Below are 23,421 nucleotides of genomic sequence, written 5' to 3' on the forward strand. Positions count from 1 at the left end.
CTGGAATCACGAAAATATCATCCGAGGTCCAGCCCATCATTAATGGTTGCAAAGTACATATTTAACCTTAATATGTCCAATTAAATACAACTCATGCCACCTGAAAGTACAACTATCAATAGCTCTCCAATCATTAAAGAAGAGGACTTTTTCTCTCTCTCTCATTACTCTTTCTCTCTCTAAAGGACTTTTGCTGACTTAAGCATCGGAGGGGCTTTCCCGGGTCACACCTCCGGGGCAGCTAACCTTCTCTCTCTTTTGCAGGCCTAGCTCTCGGACAGCAAAGCATAGCTGAGGGAAATTCGGACACTCATTGGACTTTACCATTGGACATCTTGACATTATTACCTTAACCCCAAAAAATACTCTGTTTTCCAGAAACAGTAAGATGCGAGCCTAGTCAGACCGCTAAACATAGAGGTGCAAACAGATGCAAGTCGTAGACTCGTAGTTAACTCTCTTCAATTATTTATGGTGGATTGCTCGTTCCTAAAGGTGATATGATGTAACAGCCATCAAGGCTAGAAAAAGTGCTTGATGTACGTCTCCCTCGCTTTTCTGTTTGTTTGACTGCGGTAAAAAACACTAAATTGAAATATAATTCTAAGAAAATGGACAAATTATAATGTAACACGTGACAAGATGACCTGAACACCTGATACTCTATATTGGTGACCAATTTGACCTAACAAAATAGAACACCCCAATTCTCCACAAAAAAATAAATAAATAAATAAAATAAAGGAACACCCCCAAAGCTTATATAATTGCTTAATAATCGAAAGATAGTAATAAATGTTGTTTGGTTTACTAAAACAGACTACCTGAGCAGCTGAACTATCATTCATTTTTCATCTCAAGAAAAAGTTACGATTTTGCTGGAGAAAAAAAAAAAAAAAAAAAAAAAAAAAAACTAAATTTATAAAGAGTATATTACATGCTGCAGATCTTGGATTGAGATAGATTATGGGTGCCTCCGATCCACCTCCAGAGCATCATTCAGGTAACTCAAAATAAAATTTATTTGATGAATTTTTTGCCATTAATTATTTAATCCATGATATAGATTTAAATTGTTTGTTGAATTTTTTATTGTATTCATTTTTGTGCATTCTTAAGTTTTAAAGAACAGAACTTTTCATTTGATTATTAATCTTTAATAATCATGAATAATTTAAAAGAACAGAACTTTTCATTTGAAAAGAGCAAATCTGACCTTATAAATTAATCAATTCGTATCAGGAAATTAAAAAACCATATTCAATTGTAATCTTCTTCTCTATAAATTAACAATTTAAATCTTTATATAATATAGTTGAAGATTAACAATTGATCTTTTCTTATGGATACTTCATTAACAATTGATCTTTTCTTATGTTTTCGATTACCCATTACACCCATAATAATTTATTGGTATTTTCTCACTCATTTATCAATGCAATTTTTTATGAACAATTTGTGCATTGCACGAGCCAAAAGGCTATAATAGTGATTCTAATTGTAATTTTTAGGTGTCTTGGAATTTTGTGGTGGAATGATGCTCAACAAAAATGGGAATGCAGGTACAACCCTGATAAAAGAAGATAGGATCAGTCATTTACCCGATCATATATTAGGTGACATACTTGGGTTCCTTCCCACAAAGGACGCGGTTGCTACTAGTGTGTTGTCAAGGCGATGGAGGCGTGTTTTTACTTGGGTAACATACCTTAACCTCGATGACACACCTAATTGTCACGACTATTGTTTGATGCGTACTCCACACATGATTGATTCTTTCCCTAATTTCGAGACGTATGTTGATAATGTATTGCATTTATGTCACTCTAACAATATGGATATATCCACATACATACTTCACTTTGGAAAAAGGAAGCAGTGTTTCCATACTCTATGTTTCGAAGGTTGCCTCCCCGAATTGGACCCTATGCATCTCGATGCTTGGATCAGTTTTCCCTTAGCCCGTGGGGTTAAGGTGCTCGACATTATAGCTCGTGTTAGGAAACCTAGTATGATACCCTCGGCCCTGTATCGTTGTCCAACACTAGAGGTTTTGAAACTCGATGTTAATGTTAATAATCTCGATCTCAACATCCCCTATCCTATTTGTTTGCCAAACTTGAAGGTAGTCCATCTTACTTTTCTCAAGCACACCCCTAACGATAACTCCGTGGCTACGCTAGTTGCTAATTGTCCATCTCTCCAAGACTTCGTACTCAATGCTGATTGCTTTATAGATATAAATTACATTTCTTCACAATCTCTACGTCGATTAGTTATCAATTTTTTTGGTAATACATGGATTGATCTTACAAGTTTTACGACTAAAAGGCTCCCAAGGAGAGAGTTTGAGCTTGATGTTCCTAATCTCGAGCATCTAACATATGAGGACTCTGCGGTGTTAATCTACTACATCACCAAAATGAACAATCTAGTCGATGCTCGAGTCGATGTTGCAGACCTTCATCTCGATGGTACTATATTCGGTATTTTCAGTGACTTGTCTAATGTCCGAAGTTTGTATCTCATGTCAAGAACTACAAATTCAATGGTTAGTTTTGTCTGATCCATCCTTTAACAAGTTAAAATTACCTTATTACTATCTCCGTTAATTTCTATCTGTAACTTTAGGGCATTATTAATGAGATAGATACTTCGTATAGAATTTCCAAAGTTGCAGATACAAATTACTAGAGGTAATATACTAGTATTTAATTTAATCAATGACGGTATTATATTGTTGTTTTATTTGTTGTAGGCATTGATGGCTTGTGATACGATAATAAAGCATAAGCTGCCTTTGTTTGGTAATCTCAAGCATTTACAGCTTGGTTGTGAGGGTTATTATAATTGGAATAACGTATTGATAGAGCTCCTACACCGTGCACCTTTTCTAGAAACACTTACATTTACGCAGGTCAGTGTCATTTACCTTTACTCCTCTCTCAATTATTTAATCGTTATAATTTACTACTATTATTGCAACTAGAAATTAACGGAGATAATATATATTACTACTACTCTTAGTAGGAAAATGATATATATACTGACTATATCAATCTCCGATCATCTCTATAGGGAATCATGATGGACAACGACGTACTAGAAGAGAGATATAGGGAGATATTCCTGGAGGAATGTGAGGCATGGAGTAAAAGTGAAGAAATACCATCTTGTTTAAGGGTTCAACTCAAAAGAATCACAATATACGACTACTATTGTACACAATGGGAAATGGAAGTGGTTAAATATTTTTTGAGAAACTCATTTGTTTTGGAGGAACTCATTCTTATTTGTTTTAGTCATCCATCGTTTTCAGTGACAAAAGAATCTAAGATGTTACTTGACAATACGTTGAAGCTCATGAGAAAAAGGTCAACGACTTGTTCGATAATAGTCAAGTGAATTATGCTTTCGTTTCCTTGAAATACCTTTTACATTTGATGATTATATATAGTCAAGTAACATTTTGTTTACTTTGTTGTCTTTCTTTCCCTCCCCCATTAGCTAGATTTGTTGTTTGTCAATACTTGTGTGCTCTTTGTTCTTCGTTTCATTTCCCAAGATCAATGAATTATGGGATACAAAGTCGACAATGGTATTGTCTGGCACATCTTACAACATGTTCGAAAACAAATAGTTGGATTAATTTTAACACTGGTTGTACCGGTGTTTCTTTTGTAGTTTTTTTAACATTGAAGTTAATAAAACATCAATCTTTGGGCAATTTATAGAACTTCATAATTTGTAACTTTTAACATTCGTCTATCAAGCATGTTTCTAAACAAATCAAAAAAGTATTTGGAGTAATTATTAGTTGACTTAGTATAAAACAATCAAAAAGTTAAAAGCTCTTTTAAAAGCTCTTCTCCCTTCTTATACTAGGGTGCTTGGTCAGACGGGCTTGCTTATTTTGATCGTTGGACACATCCTCTAATCGGTCCCAGAGCGTAAAAAAGAACTCTTAACCAATCACCCAACCTACATTGTTTTTTGAAATACTCAAAACAACTCTATGTGTTTTAATTTTTCAAAAAAACTCCTAGTTAAACAGCCGAGGGATGAATGATAAGGTTGTTGAGCAACTTTGAAGCGAGGAATAGGGCATGGGATGAGCATGGTACTCGTAACCGTACAAGATACAAGAAACCAAAACTAAGAAAATGATTGGTAAATTCAATTACAAACGCCACTTCTCACTCCAATCACGTGAGAGACCGCACGTTTTGCCATGCATGGCTGCCACGCTAACTTTAGGTCCAAAATTAAAATGCATGGTTCATCTCAACTCCACGACAAAAAAGCTTACTAGTAGTATTATTTTTTCATATTATTATACTACTAAATCTCCAATAAACTAATAAATCTCCAATAAATTTTTTTTTTTTTTTTTTTTTCTTTTGAAAGCAATCTCCAATAAACTCTTCATCAAACACATCCTACTTATTTATAACTTATTGATCTGATGATTTCATATTAGGACTATTGGACTAAGCCTAATCTCGATCTCTAAATTCCATTTTTAGGTAATTATCGGGGTAATCTTCTCTGTATCATTCCAATTTTATTGTAACTCGATCTCGAGTTTTAATCACAAAACGCCAAAATTGGAGTTTATCCCCCCACCGCTTTAGCCTCACAGTCCAAAATGCCACTCATACTCACAATGCTGTTTTTTGCATGTATTATCAAACGCGGCACACCGTTCATGCTTCCACCTTCCCTTGCTTCCTATTTCTTACTCTTTCATATTACGTCTCGAAATCCTCACCTTTTTTTTCTCGTAATTTCTCCTACCTATTTATACCCTTCACACTTCTAATGTTTTTGACACTTTCTCTCATTTCTTACACTTGTTCATCAAATTCATATCCCTTCCAAAAAAAAAAACAAAACAAAACAAATCTAAAAATGCATAAACACACTATTTTATCTCTTCTTCTACTACTACTCTTCATCTTCACTACAAAGGTGAATGCAGTACATAGGGGAAGAATGGTAGGAGCAAGAACACAAGTAAAAGACGTTAAAACTAACAAGGAAGTTCAAGAGCTTGGTAAGTTTTCAGTAGAGGAGCACAACAAGGAGATCTTAGGCAAGCAGCCGAGCCCGCTTCGAAGCGTATCAAACGAGTCGTTGGATTTTGTGGAGGTGGTGGACGCGCAAAGGCAGGTGGTTTCCGGAATTAAATACTACCTCAAGGTTGAAGCCGTGCAAGGCGGTGTTAGTAGGACTTATGATGCGGTGGTGGTGGTTAAGCCTTGGGTTCAGGAGTCCAAAAAATTGCTCAACTTTGGGCCATCTCCAAGGCCCAAATTTTCAGATGTTCCGACTGAACAAATGTAGGAAGCTGCTCAAGTGCTGAGAGTATGATATTTTTGTTTTTGGTTAAAGATGATGCTAATTAGTGATAATTTGCTCTTCTGACTTCTTTGATTAACAATAACAAGTTGTTCATCATTTCATCAATAATAAATAAATGACTATGAATTTTCCAGATTATCCCTAATTTCCATTAAATATTTTTCGGTACTTCTTCTGTATTAAGCTTGTTGTACTGGTTTTTAGCTGAGAACGATTAGTAAATATATAATCGCGACATAAATCATTAATAACCCCAAGACCAAGTTTCAAACGAATGTCAAAGTTCTACTCACTGATGAGTTTGGCAAGTAAATTTGAGTTGTTCCAAGTTAGTCATTTTAAGAGAGTATAAGAATGGTTGCCACTCTTTAACCATAATGTCACAAGTCCGAGTAAGATGTCAATCGAGTGACAAACACGAAGTACTTGGTTGTAAATACTCAAGTTTGAATTTGTGAGATCCTCCCCTTTCAAGTGCAAAGTTTCCCCTCTTATGAAAGAGGTTTTTTTACTTTTTTTAAACATTTACTTTATTGCCTTAGAAAGAGGTTTTTTTCCCCTCAAAGCTTGATTGTATAGTTTACCTTTTTTTTTTTTTTTTTGAAACATTTACCTTATTGTTTATATTATCTCGTCTTTTGAGTTTAGAAAATCCATTTTACCTGTGAGAGGTTGTGACAAATTAGTATTAGTATGGATAAGATTACTACCTGCCTTCCTTTTGCGCAGCTTCGACATAGTTGACATCATTCTGAATGCTAAGCTTTCTGCCTCTAACTACCAGTCTACCACCCTCACACAATTCTGTCACTCGGACAGCCGAAAATTAACACCCCAGCTTCCTATTTCCAGAGACTTATTCTATCGCCTTTCTAGGTCAATATTATCATAGCCAAGTGTTTGCCTTTACATGGCACTATCACACCCCTAAATTTCAAACATCTAGAAAATTTCTTCTCCATCCCCCAAGTCCCCAACTACATTATAACTTCCATCATATGCAGCATCTAAACCCAACCACGTACAGCAGCTGCACGACGGTCACCCATCAAGACAATATATTAAGTTCAAGGGTTCATCATTATGATTACTTGCAGCTTCAAGGGTGATCACCACGAATCCCAGCGAGGGCATCACATATAGCTATAAGAGTAGCATATGTTAACTAATTTCTTATTGATACCCTATTCAACCTGAACGATGAATTAGCCGTTCAATATAATATATGTAGCATGGACCACCTTGTTGAATCAACATCAGCATTATTCTTCGTTGAATGCCACAACAACACCATAATTGTTCCTCAAGAGGAAAGACCAAAGAGAGAAAAATCAGTGGAAAATTTGAGATGGAGAGGAGCAATGCACTCCAAAAAAAAAAAAATTAAGCAGATCTCTCCCCCCTTCTCCAATCATCCCGTAAGTGCAAAGCAACAATTACCTGAGTTTCAAGGCCTGACAGCTCCAGCACTTAAATACCTATAACACATTATAATCTCCATAACAAATCATTCTACCTTAACTTATGCTCTTCAGGTTATCTACAATGTTGTTATTGTGCATTGTGCTGTTATCTTGCATTGCATTTCATACTATCTGTCATAAGGGCATTCTAAATCGTTCTCAGTCACTTTGAACGGCTGAGGATGCTGGCCAGCACGGTATAAATTCCACATCTTGAAGTAGGCTCGCTCAAGGTTTCTCACCTGCATTCAATGTGAGTTCAGAATCAGCAAGCAGCTGCAAAGTTTACAACAGAAGATATAGCAACTAAAGCAAATGAGAAAGCCATCAACTTCTTCATATGCACATCTGTGCCTCTTTAAAGCAGGCTAAAAGTAGCGGCCAGCCGGCCAAACTTTAAAAAAGCTCATCATGATTTGAGTTGAAACCTAAACTTGGAAGCTTTTCGGAAAATATAGTCAAGATTTATTCGTAAGAGATATTATGGGTTCATCATATGGCCAAGAGGAGAATTCATGGAGAGTTATCATTCAAAAGAAAGATTCATTCTTGATGAAATGGTTCATTTATTAATTAGCAAGAGCTAAGGGTAACAGAGGCAAACATGTACTCACCCAGCGAGCAGTGTCAAAGAGAGGACAAGTCAAGCGAGCAGCCTTCAATCTATTGGTAAGATCCTGAAGCTTTGGTCTATTTAATGCCAAAGACACCGCCTTCTCTTCATATTCTCTCAGGCTTTCATATACAACAATCAGCAAACAAAAAAAGGAATCAGCGATGGTGCATTTTTCATGCACACACAAAATACCACATGAAAGCATGACAATGACCAGCAAAACATAAGCAAACAACACAAAAAAAAAAGTGGGCAATGCATACATAAACTATGTGCCCCATAAACATAAAAAAATTAAAAAAAAATAAAAAAAGCAACTAAAAGGAGCTATGGTGGATTCGACTTCAAGTATTACACTGCCTAAAATCTATCCTAGCCTCCAATACAGAAGTGTGATTCGACAGAGGTGCATCATACAATTTGACAATACAACCCGCGTGAATTAATAAACCAGCCAGGAGATTATAAGGACATAAGCACAAGAGGATTCAACAAGATAATGCTCTAACTTTAACCTTACATACTACACAACTTCAACATACACAATGCATGAGATCAGACCAGTTATCCATACTAAACACAATCCAAAGCCACTCGATAAAGATTGAACTAAGAGGAAACACATTTGGTGGATGAAAAAAAAAACATGAGTACCAAGCAAGCAGCTGGCTAAATTGCTACCTGTAAACCACCATCTCGTCTCCAACACCAGTCGCCAAACACAGTGAACCAGCAACCCTGCTAGCCATCTTCTCTAAGGGAAGCGTCAACATTGGCAAACCAGCCCAGAGAACATCTGTGCCAGTTGTGTGCCCATTGCATAATGGCCTACCTCAACAGAAAAAGAATCAATAATAGGTAACTAGCAGACAGATACAAACATAATTTAGGCATAAAATGTCTAAGTCCAAGTGCTTACGTGTCAAGACATAGATCTGCCAAAGAACTGCGTCTAATATGTTCTCCCTTCATGGCAACATCAGTAAATATTATTTGGTCCGGTTGCACACCCCTTGCAGCAGCATCTGAAGACGTTACAATTCAAGATAGCATTAAAATAATCACATGAAAACTACAATCAGGCAATCGGCAAATTTTAGGAAACAAGAGCTTACATGCACGAAGCCTAGATTCGCCTGCAGCTGGAAACCTCAGAAGCCAGAGAGCACTGTTTGGAACACGCTTAAGAATATTGCACCTGAGCAGAAGGGGGAGAAACAAGATTGATTTAATGTCAGTTTGGCTTATCATGAACATGAAGTACTGTCAAAAATGTGCACTCGCAAGCTCCAAACTAGAACCCATAATATACCAAGTGTCAAAAATGTCACGATCTATCTTGTACAGCTGATTAAAGCATCCAAAGATGAACTTATCCTCAGGCAACCCATAATCTGACCGTTTAGGTTTGGTGCTGGGATCCAATACGTCACGATTTTTCTGAAACCAAATTTATCACCGCACATAAATAAACACCCCATAAGGCAAATAAGTGGAAGCTTACAGTATAAGTCAAAAAGAACACCTGTTTATAATCATTAACAAAGTAGCAATTGGGAACATGAACTAGCTTCTCCGAGTAAAGGTGTGACAAATGACTAGGAGAAACAAACTGCAACAAAAATTTATTGGTTATGATTAAAGATTTGAGTTCAAACAGTCATTGAAAGATAAGAACTTCACTTCGCACCTCATCTGTCACCAGATAATGTATGTAAGAAGCACCCATGGTTCCAGGGAATCCCATGTATGAAACCTGTACAGGAGCAGGTTGCATAGCAAATATTTCATTCCTTGCACCCTGCAAAATAATAAAGCAAGTTAATAACAGATATTCTGGATATGTTAAGGGATAAACATGACAACACAACTCAAAAGTGACTTCAAAGTTCCAACAATACGAAAGCTCATATTCCCAGTTGCTATTACGAACAGGCTTAAGTATTGATGCCATTATCACAGATATCAACATCTAGTCACAAACACACATTTAAAGGCAATTTCTCAACATAATTTCTTTTCAATCTTTATTTCTATAGTGAAAAGTAAAATCCATTTGAATGCAATATAGGATATGAAAACACATTAATAATTAATCCACTTCAATTTTGGCAATGACCAGAGTTTGAGAAGACATGAAGCGGATATAGCCAATAACAAAGCTGGAGAATAAAGTGATCAGGCAAATATGTGCACCTAGGAAAGCAAAAGGATTCATGCCCAAGTGAATCTAGGTCATTTCTCTTGTTCTAATGATGGAGCCACTTGTATAAAGCATAATAACATCCTATCTTATGCACCGAAAATGCAGATGACTACTATTTGAATAAGGAAAAAAAACATTCTGCAAGAGAAATTATATTGGCCAAGGAAACCTAAAATTCAGAATCAATCATATTAAAGGCAAAGCGATTTACACACTTCATTATTTGAAATCAAAGTAACTTAAAAGTCGTAAACAAAAGCCCAGAAGTAGACCCTACAGCCCTAGCACCAAAAGGGCCTAAAGTCCCCCACAAAGGAATAACCCCATGAGCCATGTGACTTAGTGAATTTCTGCAACCACTGCCATTAACAAAAGACCACATCCAAATTTTAACTAATCACTCAGTAACTTCCAAATATTGCACCTTATTATAAGCAGCAGTGAGGCCAAAGGGAAAAAATGCAGTCCCAATGAAATGTCAAAAACAAAAGACAAATAAACTACAGAACAAATTGAGGAGGCCTAGAAAGGGCAAAATAAGTTCCAACCTATATAAGCAATCATAAAAAGTACTGAACAGATTATCTTTAGCCACACAAATAAGTAAACCTATAGCAATCCATTATCCATAAGCATCAAATTCAACAAAGCATCATACCTTCGTATACCCATTAAGGTTAACAAGGATCTGAATATTGTCCGCATTAATTAATTTAGCTATCGCATCAGATGACAAAGATGAGACATCAACAAAGTGCTCAGCTTCTGACTGTGTGCGCAGTCTCCACTCAGAACCGTCACTTGGACTCAAGGCATAACAGAAGACCTGCCAGCATAGCAACAAACTTTCAATCACAGCAAAGATTGTATCCTTATACATGACATGAAATACAACAGCTCAAATAAAGTATACCTCCACATTTTCTCTGTTGTGCATACCAAAGACAGAACCCATAAGATGTGATAAGGGATGATTACCAAAATCACTACTGACATATCTGCAATCCACAACATAATCTGTCAGACAAGAAGTGAATTTAAAAGTAGACTAATAATATGTTGAAGGGGTTTAAACATACCCAACCCTCAACCGCCTGCTCCCCTCATCAGTCTTTACAGGCAACGGAGCTGGATAACTGAAGGAAGGAAGTGAATATCGAGCAGCAACAAGAGAACAATGCTCTGCGTATTTACGACTGCAGCGAAAAAAAAAAAAAGAGTTAGAACATCAAAATTGATTTAATTCTATGGATACTAATACATCAGCATCTCCACAGACGTGCTACTCACCTAATTTCAAGTGCGAGCAATGGATCCAGAGGGTAAGCAAAGGCATGAAAGGGTTGCACACTTGGAACAACAGACATCTGACAAGCAGATTAAAAAAAACCATTTAACACAGAAATTCAAGTCTAGAAAGGCAAGAATGGAGAATAAAGAGCACCACTAAGATATATCCAGAAGGGCAATGCATAGGAGATTAAATACCTGAATTTGCCGCCTTAGTATGCGCTCAACTTCAATGAGCCTGTTATCTAAACCCTCCCAGTCGCATACACACTGCACAAAATAAGCAGTTAATAAGATAAAGTTACAAAAAAAATTGGTCAGCATAATGTAGACACAGGCTATTCCAGGAAAACAGCCCATTATAAGCTTAAGGAAGCTAGAAAAGTAGCCATGCCCTTTCATAGATGAGTTGAATATGGAGAACATTCAATTACATGTAAAGAAGACCATTTCTCATACATGACACAAAAAGCCTCAGATTCTAAGCCAAGACTGAACAATACAAATTACAATGAGCCTCAGAATCTAAGTCTAAATTCAATAGTATACAATTACAGTAAGGTAGCAGAATTTATATAGATTTATAGAATAAGGGAACCCATGTGTCTGCAGTGAATTCAATAGTATACAAATTGCCAACTTATGGAAAAACCATGTGTCTGCAGCTTACCTGTAATGTATGAAGGAGATTACATGTTGCCTCTGGGAAGTCAGGACGTAACAACAACGCATGCTTATAGCTTTTTATAGCTGCTTCCACATGGCCACTGTGGATAGGAAAAAAAAAAAAAACTCGTTAACAAACATAAAGGAAAAAAAAAAAAAAGAAAAGAAAAGAAAAAAGAAAAATCCCTAGCAGACATAATAACACAATGCTTAACCTGTCTTTATAAGCTGAAGCCAAATTTGCATGAGCCTCTGCCAAACTAGGGCGAACTTCAATAGCACTTGTATAATCCTGGATAGCTTCATTAACTCTTCCAATCTCCTTGTATGTATTTCCCCTGTTGAGGAGCGCATCAGCTGCCATCGGATCAATCCGAAGAACTTCTGTGTAGCAAGTCAGAGCATCCGCATAATTACCCTGGTGCAAAAATAAGCAGATATGAATTAATAATTTCACGACCAAAAACAAAATACATATGTCCTCTAAGCATCAAACAATTCACCATGAACTAAAAAGTAAAATCTTCAACAAAGCAGAATGATAACAATACCTGCTGCTTATAAATTATTGCAAGGTTATTGTATGGGGCAGATAATCCTGTGGTGACATTAAGGGTAGCCTTATAATACTGAGCAGCAGTACCAATCAAATTCCTGTAATATCCCCAATGTTTAAGTATTAAGAACTAGATATTAGACAGTTAAATCAACTTCATAGAAACAAAAGCAGCAACTCCATAATGCATCACGAGCGGCAAGTAGCTAAGATGGAAGCTTAAGCAACTTACCACTCCAAATAGATGTTGCCAAGATTAGTCAGCGCTTGTGGATGGCTAGGTTGCAGTGTGAGACATTGCTGCATACAGTAATCAATGCATTAGTTAAGATGTTAACAGAACAAAAAATCATAAGGCAATAGGTACAGGACACGTAATTAGCACATACACGATAGTACTGAACAGCATCCTCAACTCGGCCAGCATCTTTCAGTGCATTACCCTTGATCATCCAATGAAAAGAAGATTAGACACTTGAGGAGTTGCAAAGCAAACTGCAAGCAAACAATTGGGAACAAACTACGAGAAAGAACAGAGCATAAAGCCCAACCAAATTATTGTAAGCTTCCAAGAATCCAGGATCACGAGCAATGGCTCGTTCAAAGTGAGCAATTGCCATATCCATCTGTCCTTGCTCATAATATATACTACCAAGATTGCCTGGGAAGATCAAAGTTAGTGAGCAGAAAGTAATGAAACATCATAAAGCAACTTCTGAAGGACTTACACATGAAAGAATGTGATATCTTATCGGTTTCGCAGCTAGGCATTCATATTTAACTCACACAAATATGGGATTCAAGAACAAGCATATAACACAACAACTACTACTTCTACCACAAAAAAAAATTAAAAATAAAATAAAAAATAAAAAAATAAAATAAAAACACAGAAATACAATATTACAATGGCAGTAGTGGGCAAAGGATGAGTAGGACCAAAAGGCATCCCCCTGAAGAAATCTTTATAGTCCACCAGAAAGTAGCACCAGGTTTAGGAAATAGACAATAATAATTGACAGATCAGTTGAGCCACAATATCAAGTAATAACTTCGCATATGATAAAACAATAAACAGCAATACCAACCATGACTTGACAATTAATTCTAATATTCGTACAATCAAGAAGAACCAGACAACATAAGTATTAAACTACCACAAAAGGCCTATCTAGCATAAGTTGAACTTGCCCTGACTCTACTCTTAAGCATTAAAGATTAAAAGATTATTTGCCTAACCAAACGTTAGTAGAGGCTGCTTTAAAAAGTAGACATACGTTCAACAAGAGCACAACGGCAAAATAGATAGCAGCAAAAGAAACACAGACAAAATAGAAAGGTTGTCAAAGAGATGGAAAGCGAAGTGTGGAGATGCAAAAGCATGTAGTAGCACTAATAGTATTTTGAAGATGGGAAGCGAAACATGGATATGCAAAAGCATATAGTAGCAGACTAGCAGATGGATAAAACAATAAAGTGCTATATTAAACACATTCAGATGTTTTATTGCATTAACAACTGCATCATGATATGGTCAGTTTGGTGACATCTACAACTTAAAGTGCATCTGTAAAACATAGCTATCCTCACCGTAAGCTATAGCATAGTCTGGTCGGATCTGCAGTGAATGTTGGTAACATAACATAGCTTCTTGGGGCATTCCCAGAGTCTGTACCAAGGACAGAAGCGGTATTAGATGGATGACATGAACATTATTTCTTTTTTTTCTTCAGGGAAGGCAGTGCAACTACTCCAAAATTTTACAGCGTATACTCATGGATAGCTTACCTTGTAAACATTTCCTAAATTAAGATAGGCATCTACACATGTTGGCTTGTGTTTGATAGCTTCCTGATATACATATGAAGAAGAAAGGTCATAAAAAAAGTTGAAGCAGTAGATAATACAAGGAATTGTATAAATTAGATATATATTGTCTTACTTCACACAAAATGAACAAAAACCATCTAACTACCTTGTAGCACTGAACAGCGTTATTGTAATCTCCTGTCTCCGTAAAAAGCCCAGCAAGATTGGACCAAGCAACAGGAAGTTTAGGCTGGACACGAAGAGCCTCAACATAACAATTGTAAGCCTGCAGAGAAGATAGATTTTAAACAAGTCTGAAACGTGAAAGGAATATTTTGGGAGGCACAATAATTGACAAAAAGGACGGTAGAAGTGTAAAGCCAACAGCCATTCCTCCACCCCTCACCCCCCCCCCCCCCACCCCCCAAAAACAAAAAGATAATAATAATAATAAACAAACAAATGTGAATGAGTTTAACATATGGTATGCGACTATAGAATTTAGATAGTGAAACATGTATAAGAGATAACATATCCACAGATATAAAAGGAGACACTATTTGACACAGTGAGCTGTTTATTCACACATGAGAAATGAACAACACAAGTCAAGACTCAGCGCTTCAGCTACTTTTCTCACCTCCTGGACCAGGCCTTGGGCTTTCATCAAATTACCCAGCGTACAACGAGCATCAACCTTCAAAACAGAAAAATTGTCAATAACAAGCCACTAAGAATCCAGTCCACGTAAATTCATGCACATGATCCAAAATTCCAAATAATTACCAGATTAGGATTCAATGCAAGGGCCTGTCGACAGCATTGTGAGGCTTCAGTAACCCGTCCTTTCCGCATATAAGCATTGGCTAAATTGGACCATGCATCAGCAAAATTAGGTCGAAGCTGTGAAATACAAAATACAATTTTAATAAGACAAGGATGTGAACACAGAATTTGCAGTTTGCAAATCGTTACAAGAAAACAGCAGATGAATAACATAAAACAGTATACAAAAGTAGTTGGAAGCCAAAAAGTGACATAAATCAAAATCAGTAAACACTATTGAGTATTGACATAGTCAGGCTCATAGAGGTTACCTCAATTGCAATCAGGTAATAGCGGATAGCTACATCAATATTTCCTTTCTCCTGCAAACAGGAAGAGAAGAGATCAAAAGGAGTTATCATCAGCTTAGTTTATACATTTTTCTGAACTTTTCATAAAACAATGCAAGTCTGATTATAGAGCCAACACATTCAAATAAATTAGAAGGTCTGCAAAGTACCTTCCATGCATTTGCCATGTTACCATAACACTCTGCAAAATGAGGATCAATTCGAAGAGCTTCTTCATTTTTTGCGATGCAAGTATCGAAATCATGCAGCTAAAACAAGAACAGGAACAAACAGTAAGCTAATACGAAGTATATTACAAGTATCCAAACACAACAAAAATGCCAAGCAAAATGAATCATATTCCACAACAAAAAAAAAAAAAAAAAAAAAAAAAAAAAAAAAAAAAAAAAAAAATTCAACATAAGACCTGATAATAAATAGCACCCAATAGCAAAAGATTATCTGTACGGCGAGGGTTTCTCTCGAACAAATTATTGCTGAAGTCAAGTGCTTGCTTGTAGTTCCCAGATTTGTACTTTTGATGGGCAAGAGTCAGCAACAGATTGTCATCAACTACAAAAATGAGCGACAAACATCATTTCACAACAACTTGCTATGCACATGGAACATAACATACTACTTATATATTGCAATCAAGCGATAAGATATACATTAACTGAACAAAAAAATAAATCCAAATTAACAAGCACAAATACAAATATGTCCCAAAAGTACAACAATTAAGACAGAAAAGTACAAGATGATACCAAAGATAAGTTCTTGGCCCCGACTTCTAGAAATTTAACAAGCAATTTCTACCATCTCTTTTCATATTAAATGGAAGGACGCTCAATTGTCCCTTTTCTAATCTTTTGTCAATTACAGTTAACATCGTAGAAATACAACAAAAGGTTTCTCTTTAAAGGAGCATAAAACATATACCATCGTTAGTGCCCTATCCCAATAATTGCAACGAAGTACGTTTTGCAAAAGTCTAGATATGCATCATTGCAGCAGAGAACAAAAAATAGGAGCACATCCACCCCAAACTATATAATTCAAGCGGCGCAGATGTAACCAATTCCCAGCATATATCTAATTCATAGTATCCTCCACCAAAAAACACATACAATACCATCAACAACTGATATTAACCAGCACAGAATTACCCCCGAAGTTTAAACAATCTCCAGATAAGACTATGTTCAATTCGCTACAAACTACCGGAATCCTCTAAAATTTTATGCAATTTTCAGCAAGACTATTAGAACATAAAGTTTTCCGCAATTACTCATCACTTGTTGGTAAAAATAAATGCAAGAAAAATAATCGGCTAAGGAGTTCAAATAATATTGTTTTTTAATCGGAAATTTTGAAATTAATTGACTTAGAAGTTCAAAGAATATTGTTTTTTTAATCAGAAATTTTCAAATTAAAATCATAACATTACTGATCACTTCACAAACCCTAGCAGCCGGCAAAATAATGAAAACTCAACAATTCAGCATATCCAACAGTAAATTTAACATATGAATTACCGGAAATAATGCAAAATTATGGAAATTATTGTCGAAATTAATCGGAAAAATCAACACACCTTGTCGAGGATCCAAAGTTTGCGACTGCGAAGACTTAACCGTCGACGTCGAAGACAGCTGCTGCTGCGGCTGATGGTCAGAATGAAAAACAAAAGAATCATTACGATCGAGCGAAAACGGAACCCTAGAAACCTGCAATTGTCGCTGAAACTGCTGTAAATGCTGTAAATTCTGCAAATTCTGAGAATTCTGCTGTAATTGCTGCGAATTATGCTGTTGTGATTGCAAATTCTGCTGCTGAAACTGCTGTTGATCGTTCTGCAACAGTAGCATCTCCATTTTCAGACGAATTTCTCTGTTGGAGTTCGTTAGTTTCTCTCTCTACTAAAGGAAAAGGTTGATTATGAGAAGTGAAGAGAAGAGTGGTGAAGGAGGAGAGAGAAAATAGTGGCGCAACAATGGCGGAATTGTTGATCAATTTACGCGGAAAATCTCTCGCATTCTGACGAAAGAAAAGAAAAGAGAGGAAGAATCCTTAATTGTTGAGAATACTTTTCTCAGATTTTGATGTTGCCAAATATATCCCGATTTTATCTTTTTATTCTTGGCAATATCCGCTTTTTATTTTTACTACGTATTTTTTTTAAAAAAAAAAATTGAAAGATAGGATAAACTTTTTTGATATGGAGTAGATTGCTAATTAACTAGACTAGGCTCGTGCGATGCACGATTTTAACAATAATTTACGATTTAAAAATATTTTTTAGCTTATTTGTGTGTAATATGTATGTAGTAGAAATAATTTAAGAAAAATCTAATGAATTGATAAATTAATAAAGAATGAACACCCCAATTTATATAATTTGTATAAAGGGCCTGTTCACATTTACTTAATTTCAGTTAAGTTCATTTCAGTTCAGCTCCAATCATTTCAGTTCAGTTCCAATCAGTTCAGTTCAGTTCAGCTCTTAATTTCCCTCTCACAGAAAATATTCATTTCAGCTCAATTCAGTTCAGTTCAGTTCCAATCAGTTCAGTTCAGTTCAGTTCAGTTCAGCTCCAATCAGTTCGTTCAGCTCAATTCAGTAAATATAAACAGGCCCAAAATATACGGAGTAGGAGAAAAAGATAATGTTTATAAGAAAATGAAATAGTCTGACCTTCCTTTAATTTTCTAATAGAAATTGCATAATTAGTCAATTCATATATAAAATCTATTTGAAAATTATATAATTAATTTATCATTTTCAAAAAAAAAAATTTAAAAAAAATAATGATGTCATTATTAGTTTTGGAGGGAAAATTTTTTATAAGAAGTTGACATGTGGAAGGTAATGACATCAGCGGTAATTACTTTAATTATATTTATAGAAAATAGATAGATTTATAGATAGATTAGCTACAATTTTGTAAAAAAAAAAAAAAAAAAAAAGTAATAAGGCTACAAATAATTGGTAACACTGTTAGTACTTTGTACTTCGTAATATATTATAAACTTTTAAATAAATCGGATGTACAATAAATTATATCTATAAAAGTTACCCTAATATGAACAAAAAGAACTCTACATAAATGTTTCTTCAAAAAAAAGTTACCCTGACATAAAAGAAAAGTTACGAAATATTTATACTTTATTGATAAAAGTTATCCAAAAAATTGTAAAAGTGACCCTAAATTTAATAAAATGACCCCGATGTACAATAATTTACTGTAAATCGAATTTATACAAAGGTTACTCGCAATATATTGATGATAAAATGGTAAATGATGATATAACCCTAGGTTAATTGGAGTTTGTAAACACAAATTTTAAATCTATAAAATATTCAATAAATTGACTTTTGTCCCATATAATATCCAATGTGGCACTTATATAAATTTTTCGTGCCTACAAAGTTGATGTTCAATTTGTAAATATCTTGAAAAATAGAAATTGTGTGGAAAAAAATATATACAAAATGGTTAACTTATGGTCTGTTCACATTTACTTAATTTCAATTCAGTTCAGCTCCAATCAGTTCAGTTCAGCTCCAATCAGTTCAGTTCAGCTCCTAATTTTTCTCTCTCATACAATATTCATTTCAGCTCAGTTCAGTTCAGCTCCAATCAGTTCGGTTCAGCAAATGTGAACAGGCCCTTAAAAAAATTTCATCCCTTTAGATTAATCAATTTAGAAGTATTCTCAATTTATTTGCTATGTACTCAATAATAGATAGATTTCATATATAAGAATTCTTTTAATTCGAAAAATTGTATGTGCATGGTACATGTTTAAAAATCTCATTTACACTGCATATAACTAACTCCGATCCGTAGTATCACCGGTTTAAACCAACTTAGCTAGTTGATTACTCCCTATCCTATGTATATCATTTTCTAAAATTAAAGATCACGGTGTATCTTAAAGTTATAAACAAACCTTTAATACACTTAATACTCCTATTTAGAAATATACGACAAAATTTTATATATTGGTTAATGTTAATGTTACGTTTGGTGATTTAAGATGCAATGTCATTTTCGTAAATTAAAGAAAACCACATGGAATACAATTAAAACCCAAAAGAAAAGAGAATTCGAGAGGTATGAAAGAATTCCATAATTAAAGGAGGGTAATATGATAATTTGAAGTGGACAAGACTCGCAAGAGAAGTGGTAGAATCTGGGACAGTCTAAGATGAATTTTTGTTTTCTATTAAAAAAAAAAGGAAAAAGAAAACAGGGGACAGCTTGTAATTTACGGTAAGTGGTTAGGTTTGGTTTTAGGTGCACTTTGTCAAAGAATGGGGTTTGATAACTTTGTCGGGGAATCAACCTTCACCACATGTTTGAAATGTGTGCTTTGTGAGTTTTGTCAAGCAATGAGAAAAATAAGAAACTTATAAAGTTGATACACTTCCATCAATAGACCACGCATTGAACACGATATGACCGTATTAGTACTCCTATTTAGTACTCGTATCTATCAAGTTTTACGAGTAGTTCTATTCGTGTATGTAAGTGCGCCAACCTAAGTATGTGAAAATGAGAATCAAGGTTAGCCTAGTTGGTTTGAGGCTCTTCTTCTATTTAGGGGTGTTAATTGGGCGAGCCGAACCCGAACTATGGTCAATTCGGCTCGTGTTCATTTAAGTTTGTTCGAACTTGAGCCGAGCTCAAACCTTTATGAGTTGAGATTTTTCCGAGCCGAGCTTTGACCAAGAGTTGACCGAGCCGAACGCGAATTGTTCACGAACAACCTTGACTTAGTATTAACCTTAAATTTAATTGTCTTCTTTATTGTTCATTATCAAAATTTTAAATTTTGTGATGAATTTATTTTTTAAAAAATGAAAATACAAACTTACTATTGTGTAATACTATCTATTATAAATATATTTATGTTTATATACATGATTATTTTATATGGGAAAAAATAATCGAGCTTGTTCACGAACTTTTCGACCCGAGCTTGGCCTAACTCAGCTTGGCTCGTTAAGGTCTCGAGCCGAACTCAAACCCGAGCCAAGCCACCAAGCCACCACGAGTCGATCTTTAACCGAACTTTGACCAAGCTGAGCTTGAACTGTTCACGAATAGGCTTGGCTCGTTATCGCCCCTGCTTCCACCCCATGTGAGAGGGATTTGATTCTCACTCCAAGCAAGATCCTTAAATTTCCTCCTTAGAATTCTCTTTACCTATTTATTTTTTTTTTTTTTAAAAAAAACGAGTACCTAAAAATAGGTCGATTAGTGTTGAGAATTGAGATAATATATACGACTCTAAAAATTATTTTTAATTGTTTTGGAGAGTATTTCTGAAGGAGTTATGTCTTCGTTGTGTGCAATTACTAGATATATAATTGGATCAAATTATGGAGATAATTAAGTCCGGACATTTGGGTCGTCGTTTTGCCATAGCTAGAGGTACTTACGATCTTTGGACTAGTAAAATAGGCCAAAGCCCAATTGGACGGATCCTATAAGGTCACACAAAGGGGCTAGATCGAGCATTAGAGGACGAGGCCCATCATGGGCCTCATCACTCTAGGTGGCCGGCCATGTAGGGGCTTTGAGAGGCTATTGGGCTTCGTGCCCTAGTCTAATTATGATGAGATTATAAATAGACTAGGTGCCTAGGTTTGCATGCAAAGGTATTAACTGATCATTTAGATCAAACCCTAATTAGCAAACACGAGACCAACCCCCTCTCATACTCCCTCTCTCACGGCTCTCTCCTCCTCCTAGGCGCGGTGGTGTCTCGTGGTGGTGGTGGTTCGTGCGGTGGTCGGTTGTCCGAAAAGGTGGTGATCGCGGTTTTCCTCAATCACTCGACCAATCTAGTATTGGTGGACGGCTCGTTCGAATCTCGTGGACTAAGTAGAGGAGCAACACTTGGGGCTCTATTCTCTCCCTAATTTGCCTGTCGAATAGCTTCGTGGAATTCACGCTTCAAAGGTATGATTATGTGTCTTGTGTGTTATGCATGTGATTCTTGGGATTAGGTACTTTATTGAATATGATTCATATATGTTTTTTCCGCTGCGTTGTACCTATAAACTCCTACAATTTCGTCTTAATCTCTTCAGTTCATTAAATGTGATCAAATGGTGGGTCTGGACGAGAGTAAAAAAAATATAAAAAATATGAGTTGTGCTGAGGGTAAAAAAAACAATACAACCCATTTGGTCAGGTTGGGGCCAAGATATGGGCGAAAATGCCTGCCTCAAACCTCGCAATTTATTGTCAAAAAAAAAAAAAAAAAAAACTCGCAATTGAATCGGGTCTAGTGAGCTTTTCAGTCCAATCCAAAACAAAAAAAAAAAAAACTACTAAAAGGCTTAGAAATGTATGTCCAAGGATTGCAAGAAAACGAAAACAAATTTGGCCCGACTCCGAGCCGAAAATTTCTACCCAAAGTCCACCGAAATTTGGTTTGTTTTTTACTTCCTCCGTTCTTTTTTACTTGACCCGCTTTGACTTTTACACTATTCACCACCTCTCCTTTGACCGTCTTTTGTGAATAGTATGTAAGGAAAAACATATTCATGTGAGATCTTATTTAATTTGTCTCAATAAGTACTATCATAATATATAGCTTTTGTAATTTTTACTTATGAAAAATTAAAGTTATTGATCGTGAAAGTTTTGCATTGGCAAGCGTGATAAAAGAAACAGGTAAGTAAAAAAACAGAGGAAGTATATCAAATACACATGATTAGCTCTAATGTGTATTTGATATGAAATTGGGGTTCTCCTTTAAATTTGGTCATTTTAGCTTAAAAACAACATAATCGAGTATAAAGGTTAGATTATTTATTCACATCGTGTTTGTATGAATAGAAAAAGTATCCCCTATAACATTGATAACTAAGTAACTCATAATACTGACTGAATAAACGCTAGATCACTAACCGAGTAGTCCTTATAATATTGACGAAGTAACTCATGTAACACTAATCGAGTAACCCTATGAGTCCATGATGGCTAAATGTACGATGTGATCAGCTAGGGGGTGAAAGTTCAGTTATAGTGCGGTTTATAGCCTAGACTTAAACCAAACCATATAAATTTAGTTTGAGATTTTTTATACTACACATCTACACCACATCAATCATATTACTATACAGTTCAAATTAAACTACACCAGTTTTAACTCGGTTTTTTTTATTATAAAAACTAGGTTAGGTCGCGTGCCATGCACGATATATCTAAATTTTCATCATTAAATAACATTATTTTTAATTAAAAAATTTCTAAAACTATTGTGAGCAAAATTTTACCAAAAAATAGTTATTTTCTTCTTATTTCATGTCTTTACAAAATTTTACCAAAAAATAGTTATTTTCTTCTTATTTCATGTCTTTACAAAATTTAAATACTTGTATTAATATCACGTGAAAGAGTTGTTTAGTACTTTAGTCGAATGAGTATATTAAAATTATTTCGAATGACTGATTTTAAAAACGGTCGTTAATTAGCGACCGTTTTTATAATCATTCGCTGACATTCATTTTATCGACTAATTTGTTGCCCGTCATTTTAATTTTTCAAAGACAAAATTGATGTATCCTTTTTATTTTTTACAATTAATCAAAGAAGTATGTATAAATTATATAGGCTTTTTTTTTCTTCCTAATTTAGTAATTATTCTTGTCTAGTATATTCTAGATTATATATTCTTAAAAAAAATTCACAAAGATTGCATTTTTTAAAAATAATTATATGGTAATGTTGTCAAAACTCATACCTATAATAGTTGTGAACCCATCTATACAATTTGAAAGATCTTTAATTATTTTATATGGTTAATTATGACAATTGTTATTGTATATAATAATTTCCTTAAATATAAAAGTTTTATAAAGGGATTGTTTTTTTTAAAAAAAACAAAAATACTAAGGACACACCAGAAATTGACACGTGTCATTGCTGGTGTGTCTTTTAGTATATAGTTATTGATTGATTGATTGATGATTATTGATGATTGATATCAAACCAAAGTGCGTGCAAGTGTTGAGTCTAGTATTTTAGGCTTTGATTTATACTCCCTCCACTTTTAAATACTTGTTTTATTTTTCTATGCATGAAGTTTTACGAGAAATTGGAGAAAATAATAAAATATGGAGATAGTGGGGTAGGCGGAACAATAAAAAATTATAAAAAAAGCAAAAGTAGTTCAGAGAATTGGAGGATAAAGAATATAATATTAATACAATATGATTTATACTAGGTCAACTACTTGAGAGATGAGAGAAATATTTCTTCAAAAGATTTCCAAATAAAGAAATAGAGCAAGTATTTAAAACCGGTCGAAAA

The 23,421-nt window shown here is 35.0% G+C and overlaps 3 protein-coding genes across 3 annotated transcripts; 2 read left to right on the top strand and 1 right to left on the bottom strand.

The window, feature by feature from the left end:
• Nucleotides 1-966: 966 nt before the first annotated feature.
• LOC145609504 (F-box/LRR-repeat protein At4g14103-like) lies at nt 967-3,405 on the top strand. The gene is made up of 4 exons (XM_081664970.1): nt 967-1,003; nt 1,512-2,551; nt 2,759-2,917; nt 3,079-3,405. Exons 1-4 carry the CDS (start codon nt 967-969, stop codon nt 3,403-3,405), a joined length of 1,563 nt encoding a protein of 520 aa, XP_081521096.1.
• Nucleotides 3,406-4,995: 1,590 nt separating this feature from the next.
• LOC145609505 (cysteine proteinase inhibitor 4-like) lies at nt 4,996-5,346 on the top strand. The gene has a single exon (XM_081664971.1). The coding sequence runs from the start codon at nt 4,996-4,998 to the stop codon at nt 5,344-5,346; it is 351 nt and encodes a 116-aa protein (XP_081521097.1).
• A 1,341-nt stretch (nt 5,347-6,687) lies between these two features.
• LOC145606698 (putative UDP-N-acetylglucosamine--peptide N-acetylglucosaminyltransferase SEC) lies at nt 6,688-17,174 on the bottom strand. The gene is made up of 28 exons (XM_081662521.1): nt 16,683-17,174; nt 15,513-15,658; nt 15,256-15,354; nt 15,068-15,118; nt 14,757-14,873; nt 14,611-14,667; nt 14,137-14,256; nt 13,950-14,012; nt 13,752-13,830; nt 12,713-12,822; nt 12,551-12,604; nt 12,394-12,461; nt 12,157-12,259; nt 11,821-12,023; nt 11,610-11,706; nt 11,138-11,209; nt 10,940-11,016; nt 10,729-10,845; nt 10,563-10,647; nt 10,308-10,475; nt 9,134-9,244; nt 8,969-9,055; nt 8,756-8,883; nt 8,559-8,641; nt 8,363-8,468; nt 8,125-8,271; nt 7,442-7,562; nt 6,688-7,069 (listed from the first exon to the last, which is right to left on the bottom strand). The coding sequence occupies exons 1-28, from the start codon at nt 16,960-16,962 to the stop codon at nt 6,956-6,958; spliced, it is 3,063 nt and encodes a 1,020-aa protein (XP_081518647.1). The 5' UTR covers nt 16,963-17,174; the 3' UTR covers nt 6,688-6,955.
• Between the last annotated feature and the right edge of the window lie 6,247 nt (nt 17,175-23,421).

Source organism: Chenopodium album, chromosome 23 (genome assembly GCF_948465745.1).
Source record: "Chenopodium album chromosome 23, dcCheAlbu1.1, whole genome shotgun sequence".
Taxonomy (NCBI): domain Eukaryota; kingdom Viridiplantae; phylum Streptophyta; class Magnoliopsida; order Caryophyllales; family Amaranthaceae; genus Chenopodium; species Chenopodium album.

What these genes read in the sequence shown, in the direction of transcription:
- LOC145609504 (XM_081664970.1), top strand. Translation starts at nt 967, where the DNA reads ATGGGTGCCTCCGATCCACCTCCAGAGCATCATTCAG. An exon ending in ACCTCCAGAGCATCATTCAG is followed by an intron (nt 1,004 to 1,511) that starts GTAACTCAAAAT and finishes TGTAATTTTTAG; the next exon opens with GTGTCTTGGAATTTTGTGGT. An exon ending in CAAGAACTACAAATTCAATG is followed by an intron (nt 2,552 to 2,758) that starts GTTAGTTTTGTC and finishes TATTTGTTGTAG; the next exon opens with GCATTGATGGCTTGTGATAC.
- LOC145606698 (XM_081662521.1), bottom strand. Translation starts at nt 16,962, where the DNA reads ATGGAGATGCTACTGTTGCAGAACGATCAACAGCAGTTTCAGCAGCAG. An exon ending in ACGCTGTTCAGTGCTACAAG is followed by an intron (nt 14,013 to 14,136) that starts GTAGTTAGATGG and finishes TATGTATATCAG; the next exon opens with GAAGCTATCAAACACAAGCC. An exon ending in ATTTAGGAAATGTTTACAAG is followed by an intron (nt 13,831 to 13,949) that starts GTAAGCTATCCA and finishes TCCTTGGTACAG; the next exon opens with ACTCTGGGAATGCCCCAAGA.
- LOC145609505 (XM_081664971.1), top strand. Translation starts at nt 4,996, where the DNA reads ATGGTAGGAGCAAGAACACAAGTAAAAGACGTTAAAACTAACAAGGAA.